Source organism: Strix uralensis, chromosome 14 (genome assembly GCF_047716275.1).
Source record: "Strix uralensis isolate ZFMK-TIS-50842 chromosome 14, bStrUra1, whole genome shotgun sequence".
Lineage (NCBI taxonomy): Eukaryota > Metazoa > Chordata > Aves > Strigiformes > Strigidae > Strix > Strix uralensis.
The window spans coordinates 15,329,377-15,346,641 of record NC_133985.1 but is presented as its reverse complement, the minus strand read 5'-3'; the positions used below and the strand labels follow the sequence as shown (position 1 = coordinate 15,346,641).

General features: G+C 41.2%; 2 protein-coding genes across 3 annotated transcripts; one reads left to right on the top strand and one right to left on the bottom strand.

Moving 5' to 3' along the window:
* Nucleotides 1–791: 791 nt before the first annotated feature.
* Nucleotides 792–9,358, bottom strand: SOX30 (SRY-box transcription factor 30). The gene is made up of 5 exons (XM_074883656.1): nucleotides 8,612–9,358; nucleotides 7,147–7,386; nucleotides 5,633–5,812; nucleotides 3,190–3,676; nucleotides 792–1,195 (listed from the first exon to the last, which is right to left on the bottom strand). The coding sequence occupies exons 1-5, from the start codon at nucleotides 9,330–9,332 to the stop codon at nucleotides 838–840; spliced, it is 1,986 nt and encodes a 661-aa protein (XP_074739757.1). The 5' UTR covers nucleotides 9,333–9,358; the 3' UTR covers nucleotides 792–837.
* A 213-nt stretch (nucleotides 9,359–9,571) lies between these two features.
* THG1L (tRNA-histidine guanylyltransferase 1 like) lies at nucleotides 9,572–14,756 on the top strand. 2 transcript variants are annotated; one of them, XM_074883852.1, is made up of 6 exons: nucleotides 9,572–9,762; nucleotides 10,668–10,844; nucleotides 11,314–11,483; nucleotides 12,201–12,289; nucleotides 12,878–12,985; nucleotides 14,304–14,756. In XM_074883852.1, the coding sequence occupies exons 1-6, from the start codon at nucleotides 9,572–9,574 to the stop codon at nucleotides 14,463–14,465; spliced, it is 897 nt and encodes a 298-aa protein (XP_074739953.1). In that variant the 3' UTR covers nucleotides 14,466–14,756. The 2 variants fall into 2 exon arrangements, with proteins under 2 accessions (XP_074739953.1, XP_074739954.1); XM_074883853.1 differs by lacking the exon at nucleotides 9,572–9,762 and having other exon boundaries at nucleotides 10,740–10,844; nucleotides 11,318–11,483.
* Nucleotides 14,757–17,265: the final 2,509 nt, after the last annotated feature.

Sequence of the window (17,265 nt, the reverse complement as noted above, 5' to 3'; positions counted from 1 at the left end):
TGGCCCAAAAATTTTGAATTTCATTACTCTCCGAGTTCAGCACAAATATTCCATTAAAAGGCTTTGATATTGTTCAGAGAATTGGTATTCTCTGGAGAATACAGTACTGACTACACTCAGGGATCAAGCCATAGCCCACTAACATAAGTCACAGGGCCAGATCCCAGATTCCTCTCTCTGGGGGCTACCATGCATCACCAGACCTTCTGGACAATCCCATTTTTATTAATGGAACTAGCTGCAGACCAAGATATTACTGAAAGTGATCTAAATTTTCAGTGCATTATATAGCAGTTGTACCACAAATACAGACTACAGTTAAAAATTAACCAAACTTAAAACTGTCTCATCGAAGGAAAAATATAAAGCAGTGCAGAATCATTCTTGGCTTCACTCTCCAGGTCTTACAATATTTTCCTGCAGCAAGAACTACATTACAGTCATAAACCAGAATTTTATAGCTAAAACTCTTAAAGTAATACCTACAAAATTACAGCAAATACCATCAGAATGCCTATTTTGGCCTTAAAAGGATGTGCTTAAACACATCTCTCCTCAGGAAAGCGCATTATCACATGCTTAGAGCTGAATTCCTGTGTAAGTGCTTTCCTGAGCCAGAGCCCAAACAATGCCCCCATGAAGCAGGTGAAACTCCAGAGGCTTTTGACCTCCCTAGATCTGTATGTGATCTCTCACAATGCAAACAGATCATCAGACTCTTCAAAATGGCCTGCACAGCTCGCTCAAGCTACATGGGTTTCCATTGAACACAGCGCTGAGGAAAACATTTATTTCCCATTCTATAATATTTCTCTGGATTATAACTTGTTTCAAAAATTACAAATCTTGCAGCTTTATTTCTTCCTCATCACTGTCAGTTACATTGATTAGGTGGATGCTGGAGGGAGTAGATGAGGCGGCTGAGAAAACCTCCTCCAATGCTCCAGCATCCAGCTGTGGTAGGGGGCTTAAATACTGCTCCTCGTTGCATTTGTCGGGGCAAGACACTACGTCAAGGCACTCAAAGCTGCGGTTGTTCTCACGTATACTTTCTGTTGGATATTCTTTGAAAGGATAGTCTTTGTTCTGAGCTGAAAACATCACCTCCTGTCTTTGGTACCTGTCTTCATAAAAGCCAGGCACTGAGCTGGAGAAATTCCCACAGCCAAATGGAGGTCGGCTGAATGGGCATGTGCTGCAAGGAAAGAGATTGAAAGCTGGCTTTCAGAAATGCAGATTGCTTGGTCTTCCATTCAGCTAAGAAAAACAGAACGACACTAATGTTCTATGTCAGTTTATCCCGTTGAAATATTCAAAACACATGCACTTCAAAACCATGCCTAATTTAAACACTGGGGCCATAACAAGAGTCATGCACAGATTCCATATCTGTGCATATGCACCTCTTCATGCTAAGCACATGCATGACACTGCTTTGAAAACAAACACAAAACCCATAGTATTTATCAATGAAATAACATCATGGATAAACCAGCATCTGATAAGCCTGCAGTATGTTAACAGACATACTCAGAATAGTAATACAAAACATTAGAAATCTGTGTTATTTCTGTGTGCCAAAATTTCTGACAGAGCTGGGGTAAAATGCTCTTATTTATTCTTTTGAGTGAACTCTTGCATCTGTTACATTGTTATTAAACAAGAGGACTGACAGAGAATCTTTGTGCCCAATATCTAGTTGTCAATGTTACTATTTAAAAAATGTACAGGGATAAATTTTTAAAAAGCACCCACCGAGTAGATTGCAGGAAGTTACTCTGTCAAATGTAATGGTATTCCTCCAGTGTCAGAAATTTGAATTTTTATTCTGATGCGGAATGACACATGTATTGTAATTTACAGTGTTACAGAAATTCACCACATTGTTAAGAAAACAAGAGTATGTGAAGAATAGAGCTCTACAGTGCAGGCATTATCAAGACATTGATACAATGTCTCCTGAGGTTTCAAGGAGACTATTCATCTTTCCAATCAAATACTTACATTTTTAGTGCATAAATCTGCATACACACATTTGCACTGTCTGTGCTGCTCAGAAATTATGATTCTTGTATGCAAGAAATGAATTTATAGGAATGTGATCTTATAAATCATTGTATTAGAAAGATCCTGGTATTAGCAAAGCTAGCAGCCTTCAGAAGTCCATTAATGTGTGAACTCAGAACAGTCTTTTATGGTGCAAGAACACTCCTCTCCCTCAGAGGCCTCACAGAACTGTCTAATTTCAGAGACCAAGGCCTAAGCAAAGTTAATCTTTAGCAATTTTGGGAATATGTGTTGTGTGTTTCTTTAAAGAATCTCAAAAATAGAAATATCTTGCATTGCACTTATCAGCTTATACAGCTCTTTTGAGTTTCATGGGTCATGATCAGCCCTAATTTATGACCAGGTTGTCTTATTGCCATAGGAACAGATGGGTTGTTGCTATTAGTAGGAATGAGCAGTGTATAAACAGGCAGAATTTAAGGCTAATAGTCATAATAATTTGTTATGGTTGATACTGCACAGTCATGAAAGAAAAATGATGCCTTACAAAGAATAATCATCAGTAGGCCATCAGACCTCCTGAGGCTGAGCAGCACACCTGCTGCTGGGAGGGCACTGGTGCTCTCTGTGCGTGCTTAGCTCAGGAAATACCCACGGGATATTACATGTGTTAGCTTGTAAATTCTTTGATTAGGTGATCTCTGATTGCCCAGAGACTGCAAGGAAAAACTAGGAATTACTACTTACATAAGAATTCTGAAGACATTTCCCACCAGGCTGGATTTCAGAAATATCGGTAGTTACGACAGCTGCAATTGTAATACCCAGAAGACCTCTCACAGACCTACTTTAATTCTATCTGATCATTTTCAAAATATATTTACACTACCTCCACCTAATGTTTTTTCTGTAGAAATCAATAGCACTTAGATGCATAAAGTGGAGAGAGAAGATTCTTCTATTTACTGTGGATTTGGGAGTGCCAATTACTGCAATAGTATGGACTCAATAACTGGGCATATATTATGAGCAGCCTCAGGCCAGCAGGTCCCACCACAAAGGAGCTATAGGAAGGTAAGAGCACCTTTCCTTTAGAATGCTCCACTTGCTTTCTGTAAATCAAAAGACTCTCTGCCTTTTAGCATTTGTTCTTAGTGGTACCAAAATGAAGGGTTTCATTACCTTGAGGGGATATAGTGAGGTCCAGGTACAAAGTAAGGGTGGTAGAATGAAAACCGAGGAGGTAATCCAAACAGACTGGCTGGCTGACCAATGGGAGGAGGCTCGTAGACATGTGAGTGAAGAAAAGGGGTAGCCTGGGGAAGAAGTACACCTCTAGGAAAAGCAGAAACCCCTGGGTACTCCTTTGGGGGCTCGCTATTAGGGACAGAAAATCTGCCATTAGCAGTGGTTATGTTACTTGGGTTTCTGCTGAAGCTCTCAATGAAAACTGGTGCAGGTCTTGTCAGAGAGCAATGGAGCTTAGATACATCGAGAGCTTCTGTCTGAGCAGGTTTGACAAAGTGCTGTGATGAAATTACAGGGTGCAGGGGCAGGGTTGGAGCTGGGACAGCCACTGATGTGGTGCTTGCACTAGGTGTCTGGAAAAGAGTAATTGGACCAGCATGTTGAATGGAAGAAGCCGGCAGACGGATAGCAGGAGATTCACCTTTAGGAAACAGAACAGTTATTTATCAGACATGAATAGAGGAAGAGGTTTCATAAACAGCAGCATAGCAAACCACAGCCAGAGCTGGAACCATTTCCCCCAAAGTTTCTAGCATTACTTCCCTGCAATTCACAGTCATGCACCACTTGGCCTACATGGATTCTGACAGATGGGTTTGGAGCCCACACATTCAAGCTTCCTTCTACAGAATCCCAAGAATGAAAGAAGAAGGAACTGGCTAGCGAGCATTGAGGCTGTGGGGCTGGTGAGGGCTCTGTCTTGTCCTAATACGGACACAGAATGGTGTTGGAGTGTGCATTTAGCACCTGAATCTCAGAAGACTTCCCAAGTCTACTAGCTGAGTTGAGTGAGCCAAATTCTTAACAAATCTGCGTGGTGCCAAAGCAGCAGCGAGGAGCAGAAGCAACGGTTAAAACAACCTACTCTCTGATATATTTTCTTATTTGTTTCACCAATGAAGGCACCCGCTAGCCAATTTCACCTTGAAATGTTTTGCAAAACATATACTTGAATGTGCACTTTCAAATCACACAGCATGTCAACAGGGCTGCCTTTATACAGAAAGTTTTCAAAACACACTGCATAAGTATTTTCAAACCCCACTACCTACTCTAAGAGTCTAAATTCCAAGTCAACAGGACTTAAATGCATCTAGATTTTTACAGTGTGTATTTAAGGATAATTTCAGCCACAGTAGGATAGTAAATTCTAGAATGAAACTTAGTAGCATCTGAGGACAACATGACATTATAAAATATACTAGGGTAAGAAAGCAAAGAATACTTTATTCAGTCAAATTTACAGAAGCATTGGAGAACGGATCACATCACTAACTCAAATCCTCACCAGAACAAAGCTGAGTGTTCTCTTTTACATCTCCGAATATTACCCCACAGCATAAACAGGCATTTAATTTTCTTGTCTCATTATAAGGAGAGCAGCCTTTGTCAGTATGCTTAAAGAGAAAAGTGCCATTGCCTGGATCTAAGCTATTTGTTGTTGAAATCAACTATCCATGCACTAACAGAGCCAGAGCTCTTTCACTACAGACTATGCAGGCCAGCTATTATACTTGACTGTGGGCTCTCATACTACACTGACTCTATTTCACTGCCCATATTGACTTCTTACAAAAAGGAGGATCCTTCCAGGTTAGGTGCAACTTTTTAATACATTCCTTCTGTAACTATTATTTTTGTTCGTATAAAAGCAGAGCTATGTATGCTCAAACTGTGGGCATGTGCAAGTTCCTAACAGCTACATATAGAACTATTCCAGGTGTGCACAGATACCTAAGTAACCATTCATGGAAAATGTGCCAATGAAAAATTTCTTTTTCAGTTTTAGTGACTGCTTTAATATTACAGCACACACCTTACTAACACCCTACTAACTTCCTTTTTGATGCCCTTGCTGACAGTTCTGTCTGCTGTCTCTTGTAAGCAGTCTAAGTTGCTGAGCATTTGCTCTAGAGCAATGGTGCCCTCACTACCAAGGAACACTAACATCAGGACTAAGCTAACCAGCTTAGTAGCATGGGGTTGAGCGCTAGTGCAGTTAGAGCTGGTGAGGTAAGATACATGTGGGTTGGACACAACACAAAAAAGAAGATGTAACTTAACAGGAAGCAAGTGTTGAGTAACAGAGATCCAAAAAGACCAAGAAGTAGCAGAAGGTAACCAGGAGCTACAAAGACAATAGCAGGAATCTGTGGGCAATGAAGAAGCCAGAAGAATTTAAGAGGCTGAGGAAACAGTAGGTAAAGACTAGGAGGCAGAGGTGCAGTGCAGAGGAGGACTGATAGAAATAGTGGTGTCAAGAAAGACTGAGAAATTGTTTTAACTATATCTACATTACCATCTGTATAACTTTTACATATAGTAAATTCATAGGTAAATTCTGACTCTTTAAAATCATTCACTACTGAAAACTCACAGACTGGGTGTCCAATAGTGTTCTTAACATTGGGGATGACAACAGAGTAAGCAGGTGATGGGAAGGGACAAACACCAGCTGGATTTGTAGCGATGATACTCTGAGAAGTGCTGGAAAATACAGCAGAGACAGGCAGTGGAAAATGCTTCCTTTTGCTTGGCCGCGGTTGATAAACCCAACCTGTCAGAGATGAAAAAAGATGCAGACATCCAGTTTTTGGGATGGTCTCATTCTTTATGTAAAGCTATGATATCTGTAATTCTGAAGTATCTAAAAAACATTACTCCAAAACCTGCTCCCATAGTCAATAGCAATACTCCATTTGTTTCAGTGAGCTAGCAAATCGGGCATTTTATCAGAAGTGGTAATAAAATGGACATATTGGGCATTGTTTTTACGTAACTGAATAGTAACTGTGAGACAAAGAAATACAGAACAGTGGGAAGTGATGTGGCACAGCTGAGGAAAGCATATTAAGCAGAACATGACACTGTACCATGGGCTTTCAGTGCAGAGGAAAACCATGACTGTATTCAAAATGCGGATCTTTCCTGACTGACTCCTTAACCCCTTAAGTCTCACATATACCTGCAGGTTATAAGAGACAATGGAAAATATGACCCACTAGGAATCCTGTCTAGATTTTGGAGGAGTATGTTTGCTTTTAACTTTCAACATTAACCAAACTCTAACAGATGTATAAATATATTATGAATTTACACTGAGCAGCTAGGTTTCTTACACAGGCTAACTCTTAATGCAACTTTCAAGAAGCTCTTTTTTTTTTTTTTTTTAATTGAAAAGTGCAAAGAGAGAGGGAGAGATAAGAGCTGCTCTTATCTTTTGCTTGTTTATGACACATTAGTCAGATCTTGTCTACCAGGATTAGCCATAATCATGAACTAGCGGGATTATGACAACAGAGAGAGGAAGGATCTCAACAGCTTTTAAAAAAGAATGTTCAAAGTACTTACGCTCCATTTTATTGAACTACAGCGTTATGGAGAAATCAATTTGTTAAAGGTACAAACTTTTAAGCCTTTTGACAAAAGGCTGAGAAACAACATCTTCCACACCATTATTTAGGAATCCCAAGTCTACATGTTGAAGATTCCCACAGAATACAATGCCATTTGTGCTTCCTGTGGCATTTCCCTTTCCTGCTTTTAAGGAATGGATGCATGTGTCACCATAGGCCACCTGGGCACAGCTCTTTGTGGAGCATGTAAAATGATGCAGCAGGCCATGTTCACAATAAACTCACTATCTGGCCATTAGACTACTAAAGCATTCAGAAGAGCTGCTGTAGCTGTGGTAGTCTAAGACTGTAAGAAACGTTAGAGGCTATGAAGGATGAAGCATCATTTTGGATGTTTTAAAAAATTAATATGTTTTCAGGTACTAGAAAGCTGACAGGAGGAGTGTGTGCTTTAAATTTTCGTAATTTTTTTCTAACTCTATTACTTGCACTAAAGAAAGAGATCAATTTTTCCAAAAATCTTGCACTTCTTTACCAGGAAATTCCTCTCTGTGCTTTTGTTTTATTTTCTGTGCTTCATCATAATAGGGCTGCTTCTGCTCTTCAGTCAGTTTGCTCCACTCCAGTCCAAGCTGAACACTGATTGCTGTATTACTAGCAGCTGGGTTAGCTTTTGCTAGAGCAGGCCGATGAATCCTAGCCCACACCATAAATGCGTTCATTGGACGCTTTACATGGCCACTTTTGTCCTTGCTAAATGGAGTATCTGCCATACCTATGCAACAAAATGAGGAAAGATGATCATCTTCCAAGCAATATGTGCAATACAGGCTACATTCAATAGTACATCAAGAGGGTATTTGGCAACAGTCAAAAAAATCACTAGGGCTTTGGAACACATGAAACTCAATGCACATTTGGAGAGCAGTTCCTAGAAAAATAACTAAGGCTAAGGGAGTATCCTCCACTAACCTTCACTGAACCACTGCATAAGGAATCATTTACCTAGCTTTTGTTGCATATTATTTTAAAAAAAACAAACAACAAAACCAAACATATGAGACTGCTAACGCACTGGTTTGGATTTCATTTGGCTAGATTGTTTTCTTATGAATTTAGAAACTAAACATTGTATAGCATAGACTATATCACTGCAAATTTTTTATCACCACCAGAACTATGTATCTGAAGCCCTAACGATGCAGGGACCAGATCTAATGATGGCAGTTTAGTCCCACACCTGCAGTCCCTGGCTTCTCAGCTGAGGCTGTTGCTGTTTAGGGTTTCTGGTTGTTTGGGTTTTTTTTTTCCCTTTCTCACTTTTTTCTCAGATTTGGACACTAATTTTGCTGGAGGAACCCATGTTACCATACAACTGTTACGTGACTGTTATATGACACGAAGCTTTGCCTCTTTGTAAATTCAGACTGCATTTAAATTGAGCTGGTGACAGGATGAACCCTCAGAGCTCTCACAACTGATCCTTGAGCAAGCAACTTCCTCTCTGAAAAAGGTTTATAAATTAACTCTTTCACCTTATCATTAAAGGGCAACAGGCTTCTAGCCTTTAAGATCTCCCTTTTAAGTCATTAATTTTGAATGCCTAGATCTATTTCAAAAAAAGTAAGCTTCTAATCCAGATGTTTCAAAATGTTCCTCATTTAACATGTCCACATTTTCTGAGAAGTGTATGAATGCTTCATAGCTTTAAAAATCAAGCAGATTCCTGACTTTAAACTTGCAATCACAACTCAGTGTAATTCTGAACAATTATAAGGGGTTTAACGTAGTCAGGGAGCAAACTGCATTGATTTTTAACAAACCACGAAGAACTCTGTGCTCCCGTATGTTTATTTCTTACGCTGAAGGAGGGAGTGGTACAAACTCCAGTCTATCCAACGGGACAGTTCTCTAACGTGACCTTTCGGCTTGTGTTCTCCTATCTGATAACCTGCCAACTGTGCGTCACTGAACCCCTGCAAGGTCTCGTAACGTTATACCTGAATCGGAGGGCTGTACTGTGAAGGGAACATTTTTAGTTTCAATCTTTACTGGAGGCTCCAGTAGAGACTTAATTTTAAGCGGCACTTGTTTCACCGGCACTTCAGCCACGTGGATCAGCTGCGGCGGCAGAGGGCCTTGGATCTGCAGGCAGGTCCCAGGAGGTAAGGGGTGCAACACAGCTGGGTTCTTCAGCTCTCCGGGGGGGATCCCGAACCCCTCCCGCTGCTGCACCGTGCGGCCAGCAGTGCTGGTCTGAGCAGGCCCACACAGGGATCCAGCCGGGCCAGCGTCCTCTTCCATCTTCACCCTGCAAGCCTCGAGGGCCGCGTCAGGCGGCTGCCCTTTGACAGCACCGCCTCTCCAGGGCTCCTGCCCACTCCGCCTCTTCTCCGGCACCTTCCCCTCCTCCTGGCTTGCTCCGCTGACCCTTTCATCGTCCCTTTCCCTCTTGATGGCGCCGCGGGCCTCCCCTTTACCCCCCCGCGGAGATGGCGAGCTCCTGGTCTTGCCCCAAGACCCTCCGCCGTCCGTGTGGCTGCCCAGGGCATTTCCCCCCTCCGGCTCGGGCTCCTCGACTTTGACTTGCAGCACGCTGAAGGGGCCCAAGACCTCCCACTGCGGGGGGGACGGCGGAGGCGGCGGGGGGCGGCTGGGGCGCGGGGGCCGCTCCGGGGGGGGCCTGGAGCGGAGCGGCCGCTCCCTCGCCTTCCGCTGCATCCCGCCGCGGCCGTTTGCCGCCCGCGGTCGTTGCGCCAACGCCCAACGGCCGCGCACCCATCCCCGCTCCCATCCCCGCTGCCTCCCGCGCGCCGCGCTCCAGCCGCTCGCCCCCCGCCGCCCTCCGCCCACCGCCGCCGGCTGGCGGCTGAAACCATAGAGAGGTCCGCCGAGACGCCCAGAGGGGCTCGCCACCGTGCTCTCGGAGGGCGCCCGCCGCTTCCGCTTCCGCTGTGGCCATGCTGGGGTGCTGGCGGGCAGCCTCAGCTGTCTCTGCGGGGAGCGGGCGGTGGGTGGGCTGTGCGTGCGGCCGGCGCCGCCTCTCCATGGCGAAAAGCAAGTTCGAGTATGTGCGGGACTTCGAGACGGACGATAGTTGTCTGCCCAACTGCTGGATAGTGGTCCGGCTGGACGGCCGCAACTTCCACAGGTGAAGGCCGGGCGGGCAGCCAATGGCCGGGGCGCTTATAGCGGTGTGGTCGCTATGGCGACGCCTCAGCGAGCGGGAGGACGGGGGCTGGGGGACGGCGGGGCGCGGGCGGGAGTTTCCTCGGCTTAAAGGCGCTGGGAGTGCGGGCTTTGAGTGTTGTGCCGAGAAGAGGGGTCCTGACTGGTGCCGTGCAGTTGGCCTTGGCCCACCCGGGTGAATTCTGCAGGTGCAGGGGTTACAGATCCTCCTTTCCGCCGAATCACTGTGAACCCTTCACTCGGCCTCTCCAGGGCGCGGAGTTGTTACGGGTGTTTTGTCTAAAAGGGCCGTGGGCACTTTCAGAACTGTGCCTTTGGCAGGGCGGTAGGGAATGGTACACCAGTGCCTTGGGTGTGCTGGGGGAGGGACAGCCAGTGGTGTACAGGGATATTTAGTTGTGTTTGGAGTCAGTGTCTGTGTGGCATTTGGCTTTCTTTGGGATAAATAGAACACAGTTCTCTTGAGGGTAGGTGACGTGTTCTTGCTGAGGATTTGATCTCTGGTTTGGCCATGGGGGGTTCTGGTAAATCTCTCGAGTTTTGACAAGTTTATTGATAATGTTGCTCTTGTGACTATAAAAGGCACCCTAGGAGAAAAAGAGTTTACAGAAAGTAGTATTTGACATCCTTTTCCAGGTAAAATACAGAAACCAGTAATTCTGAAGGACTGGTTAAGGTGAAAGAGAATGGGTTATGCAGAGTATATAAAAGGAGCGTTTTTGTTATTGCTTCTCATACCTGGAGGGAATTCTCTGTCAGTATTGACAGGACACCGGAAATCAATATTTGTGGAAAGCAAATATGAGGAAAATGAATATGAGGAATAGCTTGTTAAAGAGTTCTTATTCAACCATTTTTGCTTTGAAGGTTTTCTGAGCAGCATGAGTTCAAAAAGCCAAATGATGACCGTGCTCTTCATCTGATGACCAAGTGTGCCCAGACAGTGATGCAAGAGTTGGAGGATATTGCTATTGCTTATGGACAGAGTGACGAATATAGTTTTGTTTTCAAAAAGAAGAGTAGATGGTTTAAAAGAAGAGCAAGGTAACAGCTGCTTTGATGCTGAAGTGAACTTGTTTTTAACATCTCTCTCTAAACCTGTAATTCTTCTTTGAATTTGCCTTTATCTACACACAGAGGTTAGGAGTAGGGCTGTGTTTGGGTGCATACGCCACAATTAGTTCAGGTTCTTCATGTGAACTCTTTGCATGTGATCTTTTGGGAAAATATGTTCAGTGAAACAGAGTTTTTAAAAAAAGTTTTGCTAAAACAAGTATTGGAAGCAAACGTTGTTAGAACAAACATTCTTTTAATAAAATATTACCTTTTCCAAACTTTCTTACTTGATTCTCAGTACTTCCTGTTCTTCAAAAGACTATGCTGTTGCTAGACTGCTTGGCCATTATTTAAGAAATGCTGCTATCCACCAGAATTATTGCTACTGATACCTCAGATAATCACAGATATATAATCATATTGATGTATTTCTTTCTTTTTGCTTTGTGTTTGCAAGTAAGTTCATGACTCATGTGGTCTCCCAGTTTGCCTCAAGTTACGTTTTCTATTGGAAGGATTACTTTAAGGACCAGCAACTTCTGTACCCACCAGGATTTGATGGACGAATTGTGTTGTACCCCAGCAACCAAAATTTAAAGGACTACCTCAGCTGGAGACAAGCAGATTGTAAGTGTTTCTAGAAATGGCAATTTGTGCAGTTTGAGTTCTCTTCCTCTCTGAATAGAAATGACTTTATTGCCAGTGATTTTGTATGTATAGGTATCAGTGAAAGAACAGCAGGTAGGGTGGTAGTTTTAAATAAACAGTATTAGAATTGTTTTGGGCTTTGTATGGGTACAGAAATACTGGCTGAAATTCTGAGTCTTCAGGCTACAACAATATTTGTTGCATCCTGGGAATGAGTTTAGCTCAGGAAATATTAGAATTATTAGTAGAATTAATTTATTATTTTTTATGTTCTGGGTTCGTTTAGCCAAGGTAATCAATCTTCTTTAATGAAGAGATGTCAGTGTTCAAATTCACACCATGTAGCAATCAGAAGTGCTGTATACTCCATGCTAGAACAGACCATTGGATTTACTTTCTAGGCTTTTGTTAGTACCTAGTCTCTGTTGCTCAAATTAAGATAATTTAGGTTACATGTAAACACCCTTCACCCTCTCCTGTCCTTTTTCAGAATTACAATGAAATCTGTCTTCTAGTTATTCTTATGATATGCAGTACCTTAAAAATGGATCAGAAAGATTGTATCATCTCTAGCAACTGATGTTATTAATTCCCCTTTATTCTTGGCTGGTTCTTGGATATGAGTCTGGAAATAAAGCTGTTTATATTTAGTCACTCAGATTTGGTAAATACTCTTTCTCTCTTTTTTTTCTGTAGGCCATATTAATAACCTTTATAATACAGTGTTTTGGATGCTTGTACAGCGAAGTGGTTTGACACCAGTGCAAGCACAGGATAGACTTCAGGTAAGAGTCTTTTGAGGTTGTGGTTTTTTCCAGCTACAAAGAAAATCATAAGGTTTGCAAAGCTGTGTCTCACCTACCCAGCAGCCCTGGCTGGCTTGTCTGTTCTTACTGTAATAATTTTGTGGGTGTAGAGTCAACAACATCTTGAATTGTACAGATGTTAATATGATTAGCAAATAATGTATTTCTGGTCAAATATTAGCAGGATTTTAATTTCTTAATTAGCAAGTTCAGAAATCTTAGAAACGTCCTATAAACACCCAGTGTCCATACACACAAAGTACAATGGCAGGATTCATTGTGCAGACTTCAGCAGATTATTTCCTTTTTCTTCTGGAGTCTGACTTTCTTCTACTTCTCTTGAAAATGTAATAAAAAAACTCTGTTTTAATATTCTCATTTTGCAGTTGGAAGTAATTCCTCTGTTGGGAGAGGTAATTAAACCTTGTAATTTAAAGGTAAAAAACCTGTATAAATGTCAGTCTTGCTTTCAATATTCACCCATCTTCTACCCTAGAGATTCAGTTTGTTTGTTTGTTTGTTTGTTTGTTTTCTATAAGAGTACTTTTTTTTTTCATTTACTCTCAGGGAACTTTGGCTGGAGATAAGAATGAAATCTTATTTTCTGAATTCAACATCAACTACAACAATGAACCTTTGATGTATAGAAAGGGAACTGTCTTAATATGGCAGAAGGTAAAAAACTCTTTATTATCACTTGCTTCATGCTCATGTTTTCATTAGGAACACTATCTCAGACAAGCTACACGGTAAGATCACCAGATGTATCCCAAATGTATGTCTATGTATAAATGTATTTTAAAACTAACCATATTGGCCATATAATGATGTGTAAGGTGACTGTTTTGGAGGTTTTTTGAGATGTCTGTATCTATGAGCATCATACAAAAACTAGTCTGAAGTCTGGCTTAGATACTGGTTATGACTGTTGAGATAAAATGTGTATCAACAGATGACAGTGTATATGTAGAATTTCACAAGAGAGATGTATTTGCTAGATAAATCTCCCTTGTTTAATGAATCATACAGTTGGTTTCTTAGGGTTACCAGCTTTGAAAACTGAGGAAGTATTCTACTTCCTGAAAAATGACATTTTAATGGCTGTTGTCAGTTTGATGTGGTGATCACTGGGGCCTGTGCCAGGCCTCTCACAGGATTAGATCCCATGTATTTCCTCTGCAAAGGAATTATGAACTTTAGTTCAGTAAGGGAGCTCAGCTATGTCCTTTTCTACTTCTGTAAAGGAGCATGGTAAGGAGTGCAGCTATTAACAGGGAATTCCTTTTAACGGTAACTTGGAAATGTTCATCATTTTAGGATTACGTCATTGATCCAGAATTAGTGGAAGAAATTCCTGTCCTGCGTTTTGTATGAGATGAGACCCCAGAAAATCATAAACGTTTATGGCCTTAGCATCCTTCTATACCAGGAGATCTTAACTAGAAATATGTGTGTTTTGTGTGATCAGGACCCCATCTGTCTATGTTAAGACTTCTCCATAACTTCTTCAGCCTTTTGTCTTCTATACATAAAAAAATTATAATCCTTTATTTTATATTTTATTTAAATTTTGTCCAGTGATTTCTATTATTCATTTGAACTAATTAGAACAGATAGAGGTTCTCACCTGGAAATATATTCCACTTGTTCCTTATGCATATTTTTTTCTTGGTAATTGTAGACATTTGCAGGGTTTCCCATTTGCTTTACATAGTTCCAAATTAAATATTGTGCTTCATTCAAGAATACTTGCAATCAGTTATGTGAATTTGCAGGTCATTCTTAAAGCCATACAGTGATGACATGCAGTTTCAACTGCTCATGTGTTAGTCTTTGAATTGAGAATAGACTACTTTTTCAAAAGATGTAGTGTTCAAATCCTGTAGTATGCTAGAGGGTTGATAGTTGCTTTTGTTGTAGATTTGTTTCTTGTTCATTTGTGAATCCTCTCTGGGGTCTTATATGTCTGCTAATGTGTCAACTGTATTTTCAGATTAATGAAGTCATGACTAAGAAAATAAAACTGCCGGAGGAAACAGAAGAAAAGGAAGTAGAAGTGACTCGGACTAGGACTAAAGTTGTTCCCCTGCACTGTGACATTATTGGTGACCAGTTCTGGGAGGAATATCCTGAGATTCTGGCTGAGGATAGTTGATACCTCTGATGAGTATAACTGGTAGTTCACATTCTGCTTGGGTTGTTGGCAAGTGAGGAGCATGAATGGTGGCTAGCAGAGTTTAACCTCTAACCCTCTTCAACAGCTACATTGGTTTAGGACTGTTGTTGCCTGAAAAAAAGTCACTGATATGTTGTCTGACATACAAGGATACACCCATATGGAAAACCTAAAATCATATTTTATTTTGAATGTTAAGAACTTCTCATAAATTAAGACTGTTCCTTCCTTGTACATGCATATTTGTAGTAAAAGTGTCTAGAAGTTTCATGCATTTCTGTATCGTTTAAACCATGAGGTATTTTACTGAACGGCTGAACTATAAAAAAGCTTGCATATTTGAACTGTTAAAAGCAGAGGAGAAAGTCATTGTTTAGATTTTTGTTTCAACTGAGATGGACCAGAATACTTCAATTGGCACTTATTATTAAATTTCAAGGCCACTGTGATTAGTCAGATTAGTGACAAACTGTTCAACTACCTTATGTCTCTGATTTTTACAGAAAAAAAAATGGAGTAGCCCAGCAGTTTCCTATGACTGTTTTTTTTAAAAAACTTTTGTTAAATGTACAGGATTTTTATACTTTTTAAAAGTTTAAAAAAAAATATTCTTCTCCGCTGTGTTTATTACTCGGCCTTTCTCATTCCTGGGACTTCACTGTTTGGAAGTTTCACCAATTAGCAGTAGAAGTTAATAAAGATACCGCACAGACTTGAATTCTGTTAGGAGGGGTAGATATTGTGATCTGTCTCCCACTGGGCAGTAGAGTGAAAGGCAAAGAGGGTGCTAACAAGAACTTGTATTGCTGTTCTCTGATTTTCCTGGGGATGACACAGACTTAGCAGTCCTGACAATACATGTTCGAGGGAAGGGGGGACTGTGTGTTGCCTGCTCTGTCGTGGTTTAAACCCGACCGACAGCCAAACACCACGCAGCTGCTCACTCACCCTCCCCCACCCTGGGGAATGGGGGAGAGAATTGCAAGGGTAAAGGTAAGGAGACTCGTAGGTTGGGATAAAAATGATTTAATAATTGAAGTAATTAAAATAATAATGATAATAGTAATAATAGAAATTACAAACAAGTAATGCACAATACAGTTACCCAGCCTGTTCCCAGCTAGCAATCCTAGAGAAGAGAGAATCCTGAAATCACAATCCTGGAAGCGAGAGTGAGCTTCCCAATCAACCCTCACCTATACACTGAGCGTGATGTTGTGTGATATGGAATATTGCATCAGCCAGTTTGGGTCCATTGCTCTGGCTGTGCCTCCTCCCAGCTTCTTGTGCACCTGCACACTAGCAGGACAGGGGAAGTTGAAAAGTCCTTGATTTCTTAGCAACAACTAAAAACATGAGTATATATATGTAAGTTCTTCTCATGGCACTATTCTGGCTAGTAAGAAGAAAAAAAAAAAAATCTCTATTCCAGTTGCAACTAGGACATCTATGCACAGTTTTGTTCTGGTTTAATTGTCAAAACAGTTAAATCATACCACTTCTCAGAGCAGAAATATTTCTGATAATGTAAAGGGGCTTGTCCCAGTGTAACTGGAATTTGAGGGAAATAACCTATTTCACTATAGAAATGCAAAGATAACGGTATAATAGGTATTTATAAGGATATTATTATTGCTTTTAACAAACTGGTTTCAAAACCATGGTGCTAGAAGAGTAATCTGGCAAGCTGTTGGTGAGAGAGAGTCAGGAGTTGGGACTGGTCATAAAAATGGAAAGAAAGGATCAATTGTGACTAAAGAAGGTCAGCACTGAGTTAGTTTCCCATGAATTTGCATAGCAGCCTACTTCATCTCCCCTTCCCCCAGGAAGAACTTACACATCTAAGGCAATGTGTGCACTTTGCTGTTTTTTTAAAACAAAATGCTAAACAGGTACTGATATAAACTACTACTTTGCAGTTTCTTCCTGAGATTAAACAATGAGTCTGTGTGTTTATAATAGCACAGGGCTTCCCCTTTACCACTGTGTGCTAATACTGAGTAGTTATGTACGTGCAATGAGAGAATGCATCATTTTTATTTTGTAGAATGGGCTGTATAATTCCCAGAAAGAGGATATGAGGGATTGTGAGGTGATGACTGTATAAATCATTGCATCAGTCACTTACCACTAAGAACTTCCTATCTGTCTGTCTGTTTTTTTTCATCTCGTAACACAGATGTAATTTACTTGATTGAAATGCCATTATATTACTCCCTAGTGCCTGACTTTGGGTGTTACATATAAAGCAACTGTTCCAGAGGTGGTAACATTTGGATTTTGCAGTCTGAGTAAAGATGAAAAAAAATTTTGGCAACCATGATTCATGCTTGGAAAGTATTATGTAGGGTTTTTATCATATATATTATGGCTACCTGATACATAAATAGATAGATATTGTAGAATGTATGTACATCGTGTGTGTGTAAAAAATGGGTCTGTATTAGGTCTTACCCTCAGAGTGTTTTCTAATTAACTCATCCTTACAATAATATGTAATAAGTAAACATTCCTGTTTACATATGGATGCAGACTTGTAACCAAGGCATGGACTGTCTGTACAGCCATGGCCTTTAATTTGTATTAATCAGTGCTAGAGAAAGAAACACCCCTTGGTATCCTCACACATAAAGTCATATGACTTTGTAGATGGAGGGGAAAATAAATCTTCACAAGGTTCAAGAAGTAGCCTGGCCTTAGTGGCACACAGAGCCCCGGCCTGTGTCCTGTGCCTGTGCTTAGAGGTGTTTCTGTAGCTGCAGAAGTCCCGTGCTGTCGC